This window comes from Asterias amurensis, chromosome 8 (assembly GCF_032118995.1).
Source record: "Asterias amurensis chromosome 8, ASM3211899v1".
In the NCBI taxonomy this organism is placed as follows: Eukaryota; Metazoa; Echinodermata; class Asteroidea; order Forcipulatida; family Asteriidae; genus Asterias; species Asterias amurensis.
In genome coordinates this window covers 22,568,518-22,589,981 of record NC_092655.1, presented here as the reverse complement: position 1 = coordinate 22,589,981, position 21,464 = coordinate 22,568,518, and the positions used below count along the sequence as shown (strand labels likewise).

The 21,464-nt window shown below is 38.7% G+C and overlaps 2 protein-coding genes across 2 annotated transcripts in view; both read left to right on the top strand.

Moving 5' to 3' along the window:
* The window catches only part of LOC139941083 (RRP12-like protein), a 62,047-nt gene extending 53,471 nt beyond the window's left edge, over positions 1-8,576 (top strand). Inside the window, exons 20-27 of the mRNA XM_071937505.1 lie at positions 192-283; positions 654-830; positions 1,780-1,982; positions 2,600-2,817; positions 3,461-3,533; positions 4,545-4,624; positions 5,224-5,306; positions 5,918-8,576. Of these exons, the coding sequence (XP_071793606.1) occupies positions 192-283; positions 654-830; positions 1,780-1,982; positions 2,600-2,817; positions 3,461-3,533; positions 4,545-4,624; positions 5,224-5,306; positions 5,918-6,011 (1,020 nt within the window). The 3' untranslated portion in view covers positions 6,012-8,576. The remainder of the gene's footprint in view (positions 1-191; positions 284-653; positions 831-1,779; positions 1,983-2,599; positions 2,818-3,460; positions 3,534-4,544; positions 4,625-5,223; positions 5,307-5,917) is intronic.
* A 1,831-nt stretch (positions 8,577-10,407) lies between these two features.
* Positions 10,408-14,951, top strand: LOC139940829 (phospholipase A2 AP-PLA2-I-like). The gene is made up of 4 exons (XM_071937213.1): positions 10,408-10,662; positions 11,853-11,988; positions 12,613-12,743; positions 14,085-14,951. Exons 1-4 carry the CDS (start codon positions 10,620-10,622, stop codon positions 14,234-14,236), a joined length of 462 nt encoding a protein of 153 aa, XP_071793314.1. The 5' UTR covers positions 10,408-10,619; the 3' UTR covers positions 14,237-14,951.
* The last annotated feature ends 6,513 nt before the right edge of the window (positions 14,952-21,464 follow it).

Below are 21,464 nucleotides of genomic sequence, written 5' to 3'. Positions count from 1 at the left end.
GTGTACGTCTATTCCCCCTCGGGCCTGTGAGTGACCAGAAGAGGGGCCTATAGGTCGCTCTTCTGGTCACTCAAAGTTCCTCGTGGGAATAGACATATACTAGTTACCTCGTTGCCAGTCAATATGTGTATACTTGTGTTTTTATTTCTGAGTTGACATTTTCTTTTTGTAATATTTATTTCTTTCTGCAGATATTGAACCTTGGGAAGATGGGCAATGCCAACCAGAGGAATCTACGTGTACCAGTTCGCTCAATATACACCAAGTTTGTCAGAAAGTTTGGGTGAGTCTCATCTTCTTAAAGGCACTAGTCACTATTGGTAAATACTCAAAATAATTGTTAGCTTAAAACTTACTTACTTGGTAACGAGTAATGGGAAGCTGTTGATACATTTAGTATAAAACATTGTAAGAAACAGCTCCCTCTGAAGTAACATAGTTTTTGAGAAAGAGGAAATTTCTCACTCAAATAATAAAAGACTCACTGGCCTGAAGCCTTATTGGCATCTAAAAGCATACAAATTTGTGCAAGAAGGTTTTTTTCTTCTTTAAATATTCTTTTGCAACTTCAATGACCAACTGAGTTAAAAAATTATAAAAAATAAATTTAATAATTATAAATTATAAATACTTTCCATCGTCCAACTCAACAGGTACGAGATGATCTACAAACTTGTCCCTGACGCTCAGCAGAAGATGTTACATAACATTCAAAAGCGGCAGGAGCGGACCAAGAGACATCGAGCCTTGAAGGAGAGTCAGCAAGCTGAACTTGATGAAGAAGAGGAGGAGAATACAGCCCTCGCACCTCATAAACCAAAACCTAAAAGGTATGGACTCTGGGGTGGATTTCAAAAAGAGGACTCGGACATGAGGGGTCAGTTGGTAAAGCTCTAGGGTGTTAAGCAAAATCAACAAATGTGATGACATCAACCAATATAAGCTTGTTTGAAAAGAGCATAATCTATGCTTTAGTGCTGTTAAAACCCCATGTTGATACCAACTTTGGTTCAACACTTGTGAGACACAAAGAAATGCAAAAGAATAAAACTGGGTGAAAAAAAAAAAGTTTTTTAAAGTTGAGTTATTAATTTTGTTTTTTTTACCCATACACCGATGTGTGTAAGCCCAGTATACTCAGTACTTCCCCCGGGTCCTGTTAAAAAAATATCACCGGCATATTACTCGGGTGGGATTCGAACCCACTACGGCCCTTGCAATTCTAGAGCAGTGTCTTACCAACTAGGCTACCGAGGTTGCCCGGCAGCTAGAGGCAGTTCGACTCCTATGTTTTGGCAGCGGGTACCGCATCGACATACGAGATGTTAAATTTGCATCGGGATAAGACACTACTCTTCATGCCTGTGATATTTTTTCACAGGACTCGGGAAAGTACTGAGTATACATTGCTAACACACATCGGTGTATGGGTAAAAACCAAAATTAATATTCTTTATCCCCGATGCAAATTTAACATCTCGTATAAAGTTGAGTTGTTCGTTGAAAATATATCAGCACATTTTGATATCAATGTTAGTTTGGACCTCTTTTTTATGTTATTTTTCAGGAAGTAACTTGCCAAAAAAATTAATAGCATTTGTTTTGGCATTTAAATTTACAGGAAAAATATTTTTTGAAATTGTCAATCCTGTTGGTCTGTTTTGGCTGATCTTTCCATACTAATAGTTCCAACTCATTTAGCTTGATGGCATCACAAATAAAGAAAAATATTAAAAATTCCTGAAAATGAATTGAGCTTCATACTTGTTTCACCTTCAGTATTGAAGAGCTCCTGCAAGATTCTGAGTCTGAAACTGACGAGGAGGATGATGACAAAGCCAAGGGTAAAGGTCAGAAGGTCAAAGGTCGTAAGAGCAAGAAGCACCAAGCCAGGGAGCAGGGAGCAGCATGGCTGAAGGAGGGGCAAAGTGAAGATGCGCCACTAGACTTCCTTGATCCAAGTGTCTCCAGAAGAGTTCTGGGTGAGTCAAAGACTATGTTCAGGCTCTCCAAGACAAGAATTTTTCAAGACTCATGTTTGTGACTAGAATTAACCCATTTGTGAGAATTGGCTGGAATGATATTAAATTGATCAAATTGTTTGGCATTATGATCTCTATTTAATAACATCACATCGGATAAAGGTGAACGGTCATGTTCTGAAACCTGGATAGTATGAGAAATTACCTCGCATCAGGTAACTAGTTATCCACCAAATTTGTGTCTACACTGGCTTGCGGTTGACAGTTTTGGGCGACCAGCCGTCGATTTCACCAAACTCTTCCTACCTTAGGAATCATCTTAGGACTTACGACCAGTTCAGTTCCGTATCCAAGTACGTAGGACGAATTGAACCCATCCTAAGTTAGGACGGGTTGCTCGTCCTAACTCGAGTTAGGATTAATCCTAGCATTTCGTGAAATCGGCCGCAGGACAACTTGGGGTCTAATTTCTTCCTTAAACCTTAAAAATCCTGATAAATTGTTTGTTTGCTCTGGGAGTAAGTGGGAGTAATTTTATTTAGCTGTTCTCCACCAATTGTACGAAATGAAAGAAAATTTAATTGATCAGAATGTCTTTGTTCTTCTCTGAAATAAAGCCACAAAGCCTGAAGAAAAGACAGAGAAATCGTACACAGGGGTCAAACACAACTTCAAGACAATGCCAGACGGTCGTCTTATCATCACCGAGCCGAACGACGACGAGGATGGGCAGGAGGGGAAGAAGTCTGGGCCAGGGAAGAAGAGGAAAGGGAAGGCTTCGGAGGAGGCAGATGAGTTAGATGAGATGATGGACGAGGAACTAGCTGCAAGGAAGGTTAGTTGAGGACCTGGGCCATTATTTCATAAACCCTGTAAGCACAAAAAAACTTACTAGGCACAGAAAAGTATTGTTTGACAGAAACAGGTTACCAGCCAAAGTTCCATTTAAGTTTACATTGTGGCAACTGGTGCCTCACTCAATGTTTGCTTAGCAAAGAAGTTTGTCTAACGGTATTTTCTGCTGAACAGCTTTATGAAATGGGGGCCAGGGCCCATTTTAATAAACCATGTAAGCACAAAAACTTGCTTAACACAAGTTGACCTTGTTGCGATGGGTACGCGTTAAGAAAGAAATTTGCTAGGTAGTATTTTCTGCTAAACAGATTTTTGAAATTGGGTCTTGGGCCCAATTTCATATAGCTGCCTAAGCACAAAAAATATGATTACCAGATTAAGGTAACCAGCAAAACTAGCCTATAGAATCACCTTTTACAGGGGTAAGCAAAGAATGAACAAAACCTGGTCTTTGTTTTTGTTTTGCTGTTATGGTAACCTCAATCTAGTTTTGAGTATCTAATTGGTTGTATTTTATTTGGACTGTTTGTGACAAACTGTTTTTGGTTTAAGGATAATAAAAAAAAAGTAGTTTTGTAGGCATTCTTTTTTTCTAAACTAATTTTTTATTTTATTTCTTGCAGACAAATCGGAAAAGAAAGATGGAAGATTTCAGCATCAGTGATGATGAAGACGAGACACCCAACAAATACCAAGGTAGGTCGCTCCTTTTTTATCCGCCATTTAACTTCCACAAACTACCAGGGCTATACTTGGGCGATATTGATTTATTTTATTCACGATATATCGCCGACAATATATCGCGATATTCGATATAATCGCGATTAATGAAATTTGACATCATCAGTCTTAAAACTCCAAGTGAAAGTTGTAGAAGAGACAGTCCTAGCATAAGAGAGGTGTTCTAATGACCTATTCTTCTGGTTTTACTCCAAACCTATGGGGTGCAAGATGTCTTAGCTAGTAAATACATCGCGATATTTAATCGATATAATATCGCGATTATATAGATATTTCGATTAAAACCAAATCCATCCGATATCGAAATCGTGTCCAAATTAATATCGCAATATTTGATAATATCGTGATATTGCCCAAGCTTAACCAGGGCCCAGTTTCATGGCTCTGCTTACCGCTGTATTCTGCGCTTACTGTGTAAGCGGAGAATGCCTAGTGTGTTTGCCTGAGCTAGACAATTTGAATCAGAGCTAGCAGTGCGTCTGTGCAACATTTGCCTCCATGAGGCTCGATCTCCGGCCTGCTCCTCCCAAGATGCAGTGTTGATGACACTTCTTGAGCAATGCCTTTAAAGCCATTGGACACTTTCGGTAAACAATATTGTCCAAGGCTCACACTTCGTGTACCACAACTTATATATAAAATATAAAATAACAAACCTGTGAAAAGTTAACCAATCGGTCATCGGAGTCGGGAGAAAACCCACCCTTGTTTCCGCACGTTTCGCCGTGTCATGACATGTGTTTAAAATAAATCTGTAATTCTTGCTATCGAGAATTGATAATTGTTTTAATGTTTTCTCAAAAAGTAAAGCATTTCATGGAATAATGTTTCAAGATAAGTCTTTCACCATTACCTTCTGTAAACCCTGTAAAATATTTGTAAATCTGTGAACTTTTATAATTTTTTCTGGACCGTAAGTGTTTAATGGCTTTAATTGGCGAATGGTGTTTTTGTTTTCTATCGTAGCTGGTGGGAGTGGAATCCACAGACCGATTGCTGTTGCTAAGCGGACATTAAAAGAGCCTGGAGCGGAGTACAAGGCAAAGGTATGTTTCAATCAGATATTCTCACTAGTTCTGCTTTTATTTCTTCAGCTGACTACAATCCTGGCCATATCATGACATTTTATAATGGAACGTCTCATAAATGGGAATGGTAGAAACGTTCTAACTAGATCGGACAAGTTTCTAGCGTGTGCTCATGGACGGCTCTTTTGGACTGCTGGAATGTTCCATTTGAAGATTTAATATATAACAATGTGCGCATGCACTCATTTATGATTGCTCCTGTACTTCGGCAAAATGATGTCGTCTAGCAAAAAATTCTGACGGTCCATGGGAACGTTCCTTTTCGCCGTAAAGGGCACCTGACTTTTGGGACGCTCCCTAAGTAAACAAGATCAAGGGACGACAACTCTCAAGTAACTAAGAGAGGTTTGCTCGAACAACATGTGAATATCTCTTTCGACTATGTTGGTTCTTTTAGAAAGAACCTGTCGTTGGGTTGGTAACCAACACTACTCGAATGAGGTATTCACATGGTTTACCGCAAACCTCTCTTAGTTATTCTAGCAAAGTTTTCAAATCCTATGCATTGGTAGATTTCAACAAAGTCTTTTCCGATCTGTGTTTCTAACCTCTTGTAGAAAGCAAAAGGTGACATCAAGAAGAAGAATAAAGATGATCCTTACGCCTATCTGCCTCTCAACAGACAACAGCTCAATCGAAGGTGAGATTTCTTCAACTGTCAGGGATTTGAAATTACAGACGTTTTTGTTTTACTTTTTATTTATTTGATGACACATCCAGCAGCACAATCAGTGTTCTGTTACGTTCTACAATCGTGCCTCTATCTGGCCCATGATTGCACCACAGAGCATCTAGAATGCAAAAGGCTTCACGCTGGCATGCTCCATCTTTGACATAATTACCCCCTCGCCCCCCCGCCCCCCCCCCCCCCCCGCCCCCCCCCCCCAGCCACCATTGATGATGCTGGCAATCCATAAGTCCCAAATTCTGTGGCTCAGGGTTTGAAGGCTCTATCTTCTGTTTCGTTCATCAATTATGCCTCTAATTGGCCAAAGATTGCCCCACATTTCAAGATAAGCTCTCTGTATTCAATCAACAAAATCTTCCCAAAGGCTAAACATTGTGCTTGAATATGTGACTCCCTTGGAATTGATAGGATTGCATTAGCTGACTGCTACAAGTTTGTCCAGTCACATCCATCGTAAGTTTTGCAAGACATCACATTCAGCATCACAACACAGTGCTCGAACAACTCTCAAAAATTGATTTGTTACTACTTTTCTCACATTTTTCTCCTTCCTTTTTTTGCAGAATTAAGGCAAAGTCCGGAGGCCTTTGGAAGAAAGTTGCTCCAAAGGGGAAGAGGGGTACAAAGCAGGCTCAAAAGGGTCACAAGAAAAGATGAGGCGCATTCCGATAAGTCCATTGACATTGTAATACTAAAGTTTTCATTAACACATTGTTAGAGTTTGAGCTTTTTATCCATTAAATGTTTACGTTGGGAATGCTCCATTAAAGGAAGAGGCTTAAAAGACTCATTCTTTTCGTCTGGCAATTAACAACGGTTATCTGCATGTAATTGGTATTCCAAACAGTGGATTTATTGGCGGACTTTTTGGATGCTAGGTGGCATCAGGCTTACCAGGTAAATCCATCGTTCTCAGAACTACGTAAAAAATGGAAATTTACCTGGTTAAGCCCGTTTCATACTTTGTGTAAATACAAATGTGTTACGGACTTTGACGACACAAATTTTCAACAAATAGTTTGCAGTAGTTGACTTGTGCTCAGCTTCAAAAGAAAACAGCCATGTGACGTCAAAACTCGTCTCGCATTCGCATTCGCAGGAATTATAAACCGGGCTTTAGTCTGCTGCCATCTATTGTTCCAAAGTCTCCCGTTGGATCATGCAAAATCCAGTAGCGCTGCTGAATGTCCCAGGCAAATGTACCTGCTCGTTATGTAAACACACTCACTTACTGAAAAGGATGTATACGTTCCCAAGTTTTCGTTGCAAAACTCTGAAATTCTTTGATGGGGCTTTCCCGTAATGACGTTTAAGTTCCTTTTCACTACCTCTGGTTTGTGTCTTTAAAATATTCACATGACCATTGATAACTAACATTTAACACATGTACATGAAAAAAATGACACTTATATCATTAGTTATTATTTCTTAGCACCTTTTCTCTCAACGTCCTGATCTATTTTTAAATTAATTTACTATCTTATATTATATGAAGATGTTTTGTGTATACATGGTTGATTGTCAATGCACATCGTGGTTGCAACGGTTGCATGTTTTATCAAAGCAGAGATGCTGCATAGCATTTCAGATTGACTTTTAGCGCCATTTTGAGATATCGCCGAGAGAACGTGTCTTATCAGTTTTATATTTAAAGATACTGGACATGTTTGGAAGCGACTTAGATATAAGCATTAAACCTTACTTGGTAGAAGCAAGGGAGAGCTGTTGATGATATAAAAAAAAGGGTGAGAAACGGCTCCCTCGGAAGTAACAGAGTTTATGAGAAAAAGGTAATTTCCAATACAAAAATTTAATTTGAGAAAGACTTCAGGCGTGAAAGCCTTTTTTAGGCATCTAAAAGGACACAAATTTGTGCTACAAGGGTGGTGTTTTTTCCTTCATTTTTCTCTTGCAACTTCGATGACCGATTGAGCCCAAATTTTTACATAGTTGTTATTTTATGCATATGTTGGGATACATCAAGTTAGAAACTGGGCCCATTTAAATAGAGCTGCTTAAGCACGAAATGTTGCTAAGCGAAACAAAATTATGTGTACCAGAATAAGGTTAAGCTGAACAAAGTTACCAGCTAATTTGCTACGCCACAAGCACAACATGTGACTGGTATCCTGCTCAGTTTTGCTTAGCAGACAATCGTTAAGCACATTTTTTTCTTAAGCAGCTTTGTGATATAATATTGGGCAATGGTCTTTGACAATAAATAAAACGTATCCAGTGCTCGTACTGACACTGTTGATCGCACAGAATGCACTTCATGGCAATGTTTTATCTCATTCTAATCTTTTTTTTCCCGGTTATTTAATTGATAACTGTCCATTTATCTAATTGACCTCATGCTGCCAGTATTGGTTTTTTTTTGCTGTTTTTGTACATAAGCAATAAACACTAACTCCTGTTTTACCTAACAGTGTCAACAATTATTGTTTTCACCTACAGCCAAAAGCTGTGTCCAAATGAGCCATGAGCTCGTTTTGAATAAAGTCTGAGTTAATTACTTGTTTTTGAGTCACTTCAAATTGGTCCGAGTTTTAGTTATTCAAATTAGAACTTAATTATTACTATTATTATTAATTGTCTTATTTTCTAACTCTTTGAGTTGCGTGTGCATTAAAGGGTTATTGAGAACAGTTAAAACCATGATAAAACTCTTTATATCATAATCTTGACTTGTAACTAAGCCATATTTTATGAGTTCTAATTTATGACTTGTACTAAGTCATAAATATGAGATATATAAGTCTTAACTTGAACAACGCTTAATTATGACTTAAATTGTTTTTCTCTCTCAATGTCCTTTAAAACTTCTATAATGAGTTTGGCCTAAATGACCCCCTCTTGTAGTTAAGCATGAATGTATTTTTTTCTTTTCAGATGAAAGTAAATTTAAATCAATACTGAGTGTCAAATTTCAATAAATTCAAATTATTTCAGTAACAAAGAAAGAAAGTAATGCAATGTCGTTTTCTTTATGATTTAACGTAGACACCGTGTACTTGGTTGTCCCAAAAGAAAATAATAGGGTTAAATTTCAGAATTGAATCAGCATTGGTACTATTCCCAAAGTTCAGGAATGATCGGCTCTATTAAGAGTGGTCGGATAAGAACCAGTGGTTTGATATTGGTGTACAGTTAAAAATAAAGATCTGTCATACTCTGTGAAGTTGGCACACGTTCCAGTCCGCAGACAATATTTTTTCTGTTTGGGTTTTATTCAGGAGTGCGTTTTGCCCACCCCAACCAAAAACTGTTTCGGTTGTTGGTCGTTGGTTCTGCTGTTCAACCTGAATGATAACCGAGTTGTTACTCAGTTACCGTTTTGGTTATGACGTCAGAAACAATGATTGGTTACAGCCGCCAAAACGCACTCCAGATCACAGCAGTTTTTGTGAACCAACTTCGTATGACAATATTGCATTCTTAAGCTTACTTACTGATATCAAAGCCAACACATCTTGTGTAACAAAACTACTATATTATTTGTAAAGTTTAATGAACATTTTGTTGGCGGTCATTTTGAATTTTGGCTGTAAAATGCCTGTGTTATACAATTACTGTGAGTTGTTTGCTGATAGTCCTGACGGACAGCTGTCTGGTACTCTTACAGCTGCAATAATCTCAAAAACTCTGTTTGGAATAAGTGTCAGTCCTGCTGAAAATAGTTTGTTATCACCACACATGTGCTCTGCGGAAAAGATACACGCGTTCTTTGAACTCTTTATATATATAATAATTTAAAGTATGTAATAATTTAAAGTATTTTATAGCACTCACATGTACCGATAAGGAAACTAAGGAGCTTCAACAGACAGAAACATTCTAATACAGGTTTTTTTTTGTTATTTTTTATTTTTTATTATGAGAATTTTTTTTATAGTTTTCATGATGGAAGACATCATTAATTAATATTTTTGTTGTAATACGGGCGCCTGTTTTCCAGAAAAACACGAGACACATGTAGCTTTTGTTACTCAATGTTCTGCTTAGTTCCCTTTTTGTAGTGTACCTGCATCATGCCAGTTCTTCTGTACGGTTTTGACACATTGACACTCCTCCAGATTGACTAGACTAGAGGCCTTGTACCAACGATGCAGAAATTGCCACCATTAACTTCCTAGTTCATAACCGCATTGCCCGCCTTGACGACAACACCCTGTGGGAAAGAAAGCGCTAAACACGGCCCTAAAGTGCAGAGGCAGAATCCCACTGGCATCTGTTTGCTCAAGAACTAGAGGCAGCCCGACGGCATCTTGGATCGAGCAACTGGGTTCACCAAGTAAGGTTGACTAACTCTGGAACCTAGCTACTAACCGTGGATATAGGAGATCAGCGTGACGGACCCCTGTGGTAGAGTGAGGGAGTATGGAACTTTTAAACCTGCTTCCCCCCTAAATGGTGGTAATTCAGTTGATACCTTTTGGCCAAAGGAGAGGCACAAAAATCCTTGGTTAACATTTACCCTGATCCGGACTCTATGTGGCTTATAATTATACCCCTTTCTGGGTCAGAATTACTTGCAATCTGTGACTAAATAACCCCAAAATAATGTAAAACTGACCCAGAATCTGAGTCAAAATTCCATTCTTCAACCAGTTTACAGGTCAGTCTGACCCTGAAAAGGTTCATGCCCCTAGAATATGCCCCCAGGATAAATTCTAACTCTGCAGTTTTTAGAATGAAGTGTCAATCTAAGCAAAGAGGAAAAAATGAGCAATACTGATGACAATTTTTTTTTTTTGAGGGGGTTGGGGGGGTGACAAGTTTTATTAATGTTTAAGATTGATTTTTACTTTTTATATTATTTAAAGATAATATTTAGGTCTTTATGAAAAAAAATCAATTATCTTTGTTTAATGGAAGATATTTTGTACTGTGGCAGCTTTTCAGCTTTTAAAGACCTCGGCCAAATAATTTCTGTCAATTACAGTCATTTATTGGTATCAACATTTCAACCGTTATCTAAATAATATATCAAACTTATTCCAGTGGTCACTCTGTATAATCGCTGATAAATATTTACTCAAACTTACTGTATATTTTTCTGTTTTTTTTGTTTTGTTTTGTTTGTCGCTCAAAAATTGTTATCTTTTGTTTTGTCATAATTGATTTGCTGAACTACGTCATAAGCAGTTGTATAAATAACACGACACGCATCATACTTAGTACCACTTCTCTCAGGGCATCAGTCTGACACCAGTACGCCTTGTAATTCTCTGTATAATTGAATCAGGGACATCTTTCTTCAACATGAAGTTGTTGTTACTCCTCACACTTGTCGCAGCTGGCTCAGGTAGGCTTTAGTCTTGGGTAGGGGGTAGAAGGGGTCGCATGCTGAGACATGGTGATGTCATGGTCCTGGACCCAATTTCAAAGAGCTGCTTAAGCACAAACAGGGCCTAACCTCATTGAGCTGCTTAACAGTCGATTTTGTGCTTAACGGACGTGTCTAGCAAATTTTTCATTTCATAGTAATTGCTTGAGCAAGGTTTTTTGCTTAAAGGAACACGTTGCCTTGGATCGGTCGAGTTGGTCTTTGAAAAGCGTTTGTAACCGTTTGTTATAAAACTGATATGGTTAGAAAACTGTTGTAAAAGTAGAATACAATGATCTACACAAATATGCCTCAAAATTGCATGGTTTACGTTTAACCTCGTCGACTAACACGGTCGGCCATTTATGGGAGTCAAAAAGTTGACTCCCATAAATGGCCGACCGTGTTGATTTGCGACGTAAAATGAAAATCGTGCAATTTTGAGTGATACTTGTGTGGATCATTATATTCTACTTTGAAAACATCTTTCCAACCATAGACATTTCATAACAAACGGTTTCAAACGCTTTTTTATAGACCAACTCGTCCGATCCAAGGCAACGTGTTCCTTTAAAGCGGTAAGTAAGCAAAAAGGGTTCTTAAAGCCTCTATTTTTTTGCTTAAGCACCCTGGTTAAGCACAGCGCATAGTGCAAACATCATTGCAATACGTAGTTTGTGTGGCGGCGCAGCAGTGTGTAATTTACTTGTGTGTGTGTGCAGTTGGTGCAGCGAAGTAAACGAGTGTCTTAAATGTTTCAGAAATGTTGTACATGTATCTTCTTCTTGTTTACTCTCAAGTTATCGCTAAACTTTTCAAGGGGCGGTTTGAACCAATACAAATAATACATAACAGATGGAGAAGGTGATGGTTTGTTTTATCTCCACTCCATTTATTTCGCCCGCCATTTTGTCAGTACCTTTAAAATGTTGGGTGCGCAGTTTGTTTACGTACTCAAACTAGCAACCGCTCGTGAAATAGGTTTAGGCTTTTAGGCTTAAGCAATTATTTTTGCTCTGTTAAGCAAAAAGTTGCTAACCGTTAAGCAGCTCTATGAAACTGGGCTCAGCTGCTAAGCACAACAAAATTATGCCAACCAGAACAAGGGTACCAGCCAAACAATTTTTTTAGCAAAATAAAATACCTCTTATTTTCATTTTGACTTGCAGCAAGTTTACCGCAATTCAATGAAATGACAATGTGCACCGTTGGTCTCAGCTTCTCGGATGCAATGTCTGATTATATGGGTTATGGTTGTCACTGTGGATTCGGCGGGAAAGGTAATCCAAAGGATGCAACGGACAAGTAAGTTTCAAGCTACAATTTAGTTGTTTTAAAAAGGTGTCGAAATATCTTGGCATTAAAGGCGGACATGTTTGGAAATTGTCAAAGACCAGTATTCTCAAGGCATTAAATTTGTCATCGAAATACTGAGAGAATAATGAGAGAAAAAACACCCTTGTTGCACAAATTTGTGTGTTTTCAGACATATAATAAGAGACTTCAACTGAAGTCTTTTGTTATTTGAGTGAAAAATAACCTCTTACTCCAAAAGCTATGTTACCTCAGAGGGAGCCGTTTCTCACAATTGTTTTTCAACGGCTCTCCATGATTGCAGAGGAGGGCTTTTTAAGCCAAAGATAAATTCATGTAAGTAGGCTTCGCACTAGTTTTTGTAAGCTTTTGCCCTCTAAAGCTTTCACTCTTTCGTTCACACAGTTTAAGTTTTTTTCAACAGCCTATCACATCCTTTTCGCACTCATTGTAATATGATAATTATTTTCCATGTATAATTTTTTGTTGTTGTGAGTTTGTATTGTACTATTGTAGGTGCCTGGGGCACTCTATCGATGGATATGTGCGCATTATAAAGTTTGCTATTGTTTTTATCCCTGATATACATAATGGTTTAATTTGTAATTCATTCAGATGCTGTGGTTATCACGACGCTTGCTACAGAGAGGCTATGAACAACGGGTGCAGTATGTCGGATAGATACTTGATCACCTATGACTATCAAGAGACTAAGGCTGCAGATGGTACCTGTTCAGTCACATGCAGTGAGTACATCATCCTTTAGAACCCAGTCCTGAAATCACACGCAGGCCACGGGGTCATGGCCTCCTTTGCCCCTGGGGTCGATTTCACAAGGAACTTAGGACTGGTCCTAACACTAGTCCTAACTTAGGACTAGTCCTAGGAGGTATTAAAAACTTAAGGCTAGTCCTAAAGCTAGACAATTAACTTGTTCTATACTGTATAAGAATTATGTCTTATCTCCTTGTCAAATCCACCCCAGGTCTTGGCCCTGGTGCCCCTCTAAAGGTTTTCCATTGACTTTAAGATTTTCCAATGGAACTGCCCTTTGGAAAATGAAACTGGCCTTGCCCTGTCAAAGATGAAATTCCAGGCCTGAAGAACCAATACACCCTTTCCACTGACGCCACATTTTTTATGGTTATGCAAACCTAGGGTTGGGCTCCATTATGGGCTCTGTCGTCCGCTTTCAGGTAGTGTTCATATTACATGCGCTTCACAGTCAGTGGGGCTGAAGCCTTTGACGAGGTTTGGAAAAAGCTACAGTTTACAAACAACAGTCTTGTATGTATCTACTATTAAGTGTTGGAATACCCGCTGCTTTTACATAAGTTGAACCCTGCCTCCTGGTAAACTCGGTGGCCTAGTAGTTAAACATCTGCTCTAATAATGCAAAGGTTTTTGGTTTGAATCCCACCCGAGTGATTTGCCTGTGGATTCTTTTTCACAGAACTCGGGAAAGTACTGATGCTAAATACAGATTAGTCTAAGGGTAAAAACAAATAGTAGCCTTGTATAAAATTCCCCTTATAGAAGAAGTGGTGACAAACCAGTGGTGAGCTACATATCGACACTTCAACCCATAATAAGAGAATAAATGAGTGGTGATGAGTTCTTAAACGGCTGTTTAAAACCGGCAGGGTCGAGGCCATGCGATAAAGACCTGAGCCGAAGGCGAGGGCCTCTAACCCAAGGCCACGACCTGGCAAGGTTTTTAACGGCCGTTTTTGAAAGGGTCACTACTCTTTTATTTCCATTCATAAATGCCATTTTGGTTAAAAGGTGTAATAAAGTAGGAAACACTTTAGGGCGTTTTCGGACGTTCTTGAGCTCTGTTACGTGTGATGCATTTTTTTAAGAGACGGTTCTTGGATAGCATTTGCAAGCGCAGTTATGCATCCTCGCATCCATGGGCTTACCCGCACAAATGCTATCCGTAAACAACCGGTTATAAACAGCTCCAGCTATCAACTGTTTAAACATCCCCAAGTGACACCCTTTCCACCAAAAGCGAAACTGTCTGGGGTATTTATGAATGGTGTTTAACTTCACTGACCACCTGGCTTTGTATGGTTGGTTTATAGGTACAGAGGACCAGTACCCAGCATCTGATAAGAAAGCACAATGCAAGGCCTTCATGTGTGGATGCGACAGCACCGGCTCCAACTGCTTTGCAACAAACCGTGACACCTTCAGCCAAAAGTACAAGAATTTTCCACAGTTGTTCTGCTTCTAAGTCTAGTTGTCTGCTGCCTCTTACGAAAGTATTTTATTGGGAGAGCTTAAAACAAATATGCACAAAGTAATGAACTCATAGTGGTCCATAATTTCCTCAATAATTTAGTTCTATTAATTCATTTGTTGTTTAAACTCTTTGCATCTCGAAATGTGACAAAATTTTCCGGAAAGAACTAATGTCTTTTTTCCAGGGAAAACCCACACAATCAGGTATGCACTGAAAACCCAATCCACATATAGCGCCCCCAGTGGGATTCGAACCAGGGTCCTTGAGGTGGAAGGTGAGGCAAGACACCACTGCACCAACCTGACCCCCTTGGCACTAGGAAACATCAAGGCATTGAGATCGGTTAGGTTAAAGAATGTTTGCGTAGTTTTTGTTTTTATCTCTTGTTCTCAAGTATTCACGTTATCTTGTTGATTGACATATGATGTGAAACCTGGGCCCAGTTTTATAGAGCAGCCAAGCGCCACAAAATTATGGTTAATACTAGAATAAGCTTACCAGCACAACTTCCATGTCACATGTACTATTTTCTGACTCATCATTTCTGTCTCAGCAGCCTTATGAAATTGGGCCCTGGTGGGGGGGGGGGGTCAGTTCCAAGCCACACAGGGCTAAATGTGTCACAGGTAAGATGCTTAATCATTTCTGCCCTCTTGTGTTGATAAAGGTAAAAAATGCGTATTCCAACTCTTGTATCTGAGCAATAAACCAGACAATAAATTTGACAAAAAATGATGGACTTGCCCCTTGTGATTGTTTTCACTTTTTGGCCTAAATTCTGAAAAATGCTGGACTTACCCCCTTGTGTTTATTCACTTTTTGGCCAAAAATGCTGAACTTACCCCTTGCAATTTTTTCGATTTTGACACAAATTTGACATAACTGCTTGACTTGCCCCTTGTGATTTTTTCTCTTTTTGGCTTAAATGTGGAAAAAATGCTGAACTTATCCCTTGTGATTTTTTCACATTTTGGCCTTAATTAAACAAAAATGCTGAACTTACCCCTTGTGATTTTTCACTTTTTGGCCAAAAATGCAGAACTTACCCCTTGCGATTTTTTCATTTTTGACACAAATTTGACAAAACCTGTGTGATTTGTTCTCTTTTTGGCCTAAATGCGGAAAAAGTTATGAACTTACCCCTTGCGATTATTTTATTTTTGACACAAATTTGACAAAACTGCTGATTTTTGGCCTAAATATTGCAGAAATGCTTGACTTACCCCTTGTGATTTTTTCTCTTTTTTGCCTAATGCGGAAAAAAATGATGGACTTACCCCTTGTGATTTTTTCATATATATTTTTTTCTGAAATTTGACAATAAATGCTTGACTTACCCCTTGTGATTTTTTCACTTTTTGGCCTCAATTTGATTAAAATGCTGGACTTACCCCTTGTGATTATTTCACTTTTTGGCACAAATTTGACAAAAATTACTTTTTGGCCTTAATTAAACAAAAATGCTGGACTTACCCCTTGTGATTTTTTCTCTTTTTGGCCTAAATGCGGAAAAAATGCTGGACTTACCCCCCTTGTGATTTTTTCACTTTTTGGCCAAAAATGCTGAACTTACATCTTGCAATTTTTTCATTTTTGACACAAATTTGACAAAGCTGCTGGACTTACCCCTTGTGATTTTTTCTCTTTTTGGCTTAAATGTGGAAAAAATGCTGAACTTACCCCTTGTGATTTTTTTCTCTTTTTGGCCTTAACTAAAAAAAAATGCTGAACTTACCCCTTGTGTTTATTTTCTCTTTTTGGCTTAAATTTGGAAAAAATGCTGAACTTACCCCTTGTGATTTTTTCTCTTTTTGGCCTTAATTAAAAAAAATGCTGAACTTACCCCTTGTGATTTTTTCTCTTTTTGGCCTAAATGCGGGAAAAATGCTGGACTTACCCCCTTGTGATTTTTTCTCTTTTTGGCCTTAACTAAACAAAAATGCTGAACTTACCCCTTGTTATTTTTCACTTTTTGGCCAAAAATGCAGAACTTGCCCCTTGCGATTTTTTCTTTTTTGACACAAATTTGACAAAACTGCTGGACTTACCACTTGTGATTTTTTCACTTTTTGGCCTTAATTAAACAAAAAAACTGAACTTGCCCCTTGTGATTTTAGAAAAAATGCTGAACTTGCCCCTTGCGATTTTTTCATTTTTGACACAAATTTGACAAAACTGCTGGACTTACCTCCTTGTGATTTTTTCTCTATTTGGTCTAATTTGATTAAACTGCTGAACTTACCCCTTGTGATTTTTTCACTTTTTTTCCTTAATTAAAAAAAATGCTGAACTTACCCCTTGTGATTTTTTCTCTTTTTGGCCTAAATGCGGGAAAAATGCTGGACTTACCCCCTTGTGATTTTTTCTCTTTTTGGCCTTAACTAAACAAAAATGCTGAACTTACCCCTTGTGATTTTTCACTTTTTGGCCAAAAATGCAGAACTTGCCCCTTGCGATTTTTTCATTTTTGACACAAATTTGACAAAAATGCTGGACTTACCCCTTGTGATTTTTCACTTTTTGGCCAAAAATGCAGAACTTACCCCTTGCGATTTTTTCTTTTTTGACACAAATTTGACAAAACTGCTGGACTTACCACTTGTGATTTTTTCACTTTTTGGCCTTAATTAAACAAAAAAACTGAACTTGCCCCTTGTGATTTTAGAAAAAATGCTGAACTTGCCCCTTGCGATTTTTTCATTTTTGACACAAATTTGACAAAACTGCTGGACTTACCTCCTTGTGATTTTTTCTCTATTTGGTCTAATTTGATTAAACTGCTGAACTTACCCCTTGTGATTTTTTCACTTTTTGTCCTTAATTAAACAAAAATGCTGAACTTGCCCTTTGTGATTTTTTCATTTTTTGGCCAAAAATGCTGAACTTACCCCTTGCGATTTTTTCATTTTTGACTCAAATTTGACAAAACATCCAGACTAACCCTCTTGTGCTTGTGATTTTTTATGCCTAGATGAAACAAAAATGCTGTACTTACCCCTTATGACGTTTTCTCAATTTGGCCTAAATGCGGGAAAAAATGCTGGACCAACCCTTTGTTTTTGTTTTTTTCACTTTTTGGCCCAAATTAAACAAAAAATAATGCTGAACCTTTTTTCCGACATTTGACCGAAATGCTGGCCTTTTACCCATTGTAGTTATTTTTTTTCAATTTTTGACTCAAATGTGACAAAAATCCTTGTGATTTTTTCACCTTTTGGCATTAATTAAACAAAAATGCTGTACTTACCCCTTGCGATTTTTTCTCTTTTTGGCCTAAATGCGGAAAAAATGCTGGAGTTACCCCATGTGATTTTTTCTCTTTTTGGCCTAAATGCTGGAGTTACCCCTTGTGATTTGTTCTCTTTTTGGCCTTAATGCCGGAAAAATGCTGGACTTACCACTTGTGGTTTTTTCACTCTTTGGCCTTAATTAAACAAAAATGCTGAACTTACTCCTTGTGATTTTTTTACTTTTTGGGATAAATTTGACAAAAATGCTAGACTTGTAAATATTTCACATTTTGGCCTAAATTTTGATTAAAATGCTTGTATCGTGAGGGTGCAAGGATAAGGGTGAGAGACTCTCATCCTTACTCATGGGTAAGGAGGCTAGGGTTAGGCTGCCAGGGTTAGGGTGCCAGGATTTGAGCGAGGGTGCTTGGGTTAGCGCGAGGGTGGTGGCCCGGGGTTAGGGTGAGGGTGCTGGGATTAGGGCGCGGGTGCCGGGATTAGTGTTCTGGGGCTAGGGTGCCGAGGTGAGGGTGAGAGTGCCAGGATTAGGGTGCCGAGGTGAGGGTGCTTAGGTTAGGTTGAGGGTTCCAGAGTTGGGGTGAGGGTGCTGGGGATAGGGTGCTTGGGTTAGGGTGAGGGTGCTGGGATTAGGGCGCGGGTGCCGGGATTAGGGTGCTTGGGTTGGGGTGAGGGTGCTGGGTTTGGGGCGCGGGTGCCGGGATTAGTGTTCTGGGGCTAGGGTGCCGGGGTTAGGGTTCTGGGGCGAGGGTGCCGGGGTTATGGTGCCTGGTTAGAGTGAGGGTGCCAGGACTAGGTGCCGGGCCAGGGGTGCTTAGGTTGAGGGTTTCAGAATTAGGGTGAGGGTGCTTGGGTTAGATCGAAGGTGCTGGGGCTAGGGTGATGGGTCTAGGGTGCTGAGGTTAGGGTGCTGGGTTTAGAAAGAAGGTGGTTGGATTAGGGTGAGGGTGTGGGATTAGGGCGAGGGTGCCAGTAGGGTGCTGAGGTTAGGGTGCCTTTCTTTCTGGAGATTGTCTGGAGCTGTGTTGCCTACATGTTGCCTGGTGTGACATGAAGCTAAGTTAAACCAAGCAGGACGTTATCAACACCAACCAAAGGAAAGTGACGAAAGGAAACAAACACAAATGGTTAACTGCATTTCATGTTTCTTTTATATTTACCAAGCAAACTTATTGGAAGAAAAGAGTTCGCCTGCAATTGGAAAAGTAATACTAAAGTCAACCAAATCACTAAAGATTTTAATTAACAAGAGTTATTCTGCAGTCGTTTTGTGAGGCACTTTTATGTCAATGATAAAGGCTTTCTTTTTAAACAAAGCGTAACCTTTATGATGACGTTCTCAGTAGTGTTCTGTAATCATTGTTCTTACAAACTAAGAAAATGATTTAATAAAACGTTATGCGATTCCTTCAAATCAAAGACGAAATATTAAAGAGTACATTTCAACATTTCAACCCCTTTATACGGGGAGGTTGGCTTAATTTTCTCTCGTTCGGGACATCAAGCAAGGAGTTGTTAAACAACAATACTCAAAGGCATGGACAAGTAATATCCTATTGGTATTTACTCAAAATAATTGTTGGCATAAAAACTTACTACGAGGAATGGAGAGCTGTTGATAGTTTGTATAAAACATTGGGAAAAACGGTTCCCTCTGAAGGAACATAGTTTTTAGAAAGAGGTAATTTCTCACTCAAATAATAAAAGACTTCAGCCGAAACCCTTTTTTATGCATCTGAAACCACAAAGTAATGCAAGGGTGTTTTTCTTTCATTATTCTTGTGCAACTTCGATGACCAATTAAGCCCAAATGTTCACAGGTTTGTTGTTATATGCATATGTTGGAATACACCAAGTAAAAATACTGGTCTTTGACAGTTATATCCAAAGATGTCCAGTGCCTTTAAACTGTAACCAATCCTCATGTAAATAAGTTCATCTCGATTGTTGATAATCATGAATAAAAGGCAGTGGACACCATTGACAATTGTCAAAGACTAGCATTCACAGTTGGTGTATCTCAACATATGCATAAAATAACTAACCTGTGAAAATTTGAGCTTAATTGGTTGTCGAAGTTGCGAGATAATAAAAGGAAAAAAAACACCCATGTCACACGAAGTTGTGTGCGTTGAGATGGTTAGACCTCAAGTTCTATATCTGAGGTCTCGAAATCAAATTCGTGGAATATTACTTCTTTTTCGAAAACTATGTCACTTCACAGAGGGAGCCGTTTCTCACAAGGTTATATACTATCAACCTCTCCCCATTACTCGTCACCAAGTAAGGTTTTATGCCAACAATTATTTTGAGTAATTGCCAATAGTGTCCACTGCCTTTAAAAGATTAGTTTTTACAAATCCAAAATTATGCATACGGCACTTCCAAAGGAAAATTTTAAAGTCTACATAATTTTGGTTTTGTAAAAACAAATCTTTTAATTCATGTAATCAATCCTTATACAGAATTCAATTGACATTATTTCATTTCATGTCAAAAACATTACTTTAATCTGAAAATATAATTAAAATACAGTAACCCCTTGTGGCCTTCATGTATATAATGACAGTTATTTTAATGTATTCCCAAAAATTGATGTGAATCGAACTTAGTTTTATGAAATACATGCTCAATAGTAAGGGTAAAGACTAAATGTCAGTCTAAGAAAGTTAAGTTTAAATATAAATACAATATTGAATATAAAGTTTTGAGTGGCATCATGACGTTATTGACATCATGCGAATCATAACACAAACCACAATGTAGCCTTGTCAAAGGCTCTACGCAATCACCGGTCCGCTCTGAATTCACCAGGTAGCATTGGTTGACATACTGCATAGATACATATACTGGCCACGATGGGCTCAAAAATATCCAACCTGGAAATCAAGCTGTCAGAAGTCTCGCATGTCGTCTCCAATCATGATCAAGAAATCAGCGACTTGAAATCCAACATGGACATGATCAACGACAAGAACCTATCCCTCACCCGTCTGATCAACACCCGTTCAGATGCCAACCACTCTTACTCCTATAAGCTTGAGAAGCACATAGAAGATCTGGAAAACAGAGGCTGAAGAAACAACATCGTCCTGCATGGCAAGATTCTCAATCTGGTTACTGTGGAGTCGAAGCATGGTTTTTCGAGGTTTTCCATGATACGTGCAGTATATCAAATATGCAGTACCATGCCAGTATATGTATCAGATGCAGTTCGTCGTCCAACGCTACGTGGTGAATTCAGAGCAGGCTGGTGCTTGCGTAAAGAGCCTTGGGCAAGGCTAGCCAAAATGTTGCCAGCTAAAATATAAAAAAAACAGTGTAGTTATAGATTCTTCAAAAAATTAGGAATGTATCTACAAGTCCGTTAAGACTATAACCAGTAACCACTAAGCAGCTAGCTCTAGGTAGAGCATGGAGGATTATAACCAGTAACCATTAAGCAGCTAGCTCTAGGTAGAGCATGGAGGATTCCTACCTCCATGCTTTAACCATACACTGATACCCGAGTTGAAATAACAAACATGCTACCCTTAAAGACATTGGACACTATTGGTAATGGTCAAAGACTAGCCTTAAAAGTTGGTGTATCTCAACATATGCATAAAATAACAAATCTGTGAAAATTTGAGCTCAATTGGTCGTCGAAGTTGCGAGATAATATTGAAAGAAAAAACACCCTTGTCACAAGAAGTTGTGTGCTTTCAGATGCTTGATTTCGAGACCTAAAATTCTAAATCTGAGGTCTCGAAATCAAATTTGTGGAAAATTACTTCTTTCTCGCAGACTACTCCACTTCAGAAGGAGCCGTTTCTCAAAATGTTTTATACTATCAACCTCTCCCCATTGCTCGTTACCAAGAGAGGTTTTAGGCTAATAATTATTTTGAGTAATTACCAATAGTGTCCACTGCCTTTAAATAAACGTTCTTCTATTTCCAGCGTGTTACAAAGCTTTGGTTTTTAAACTAC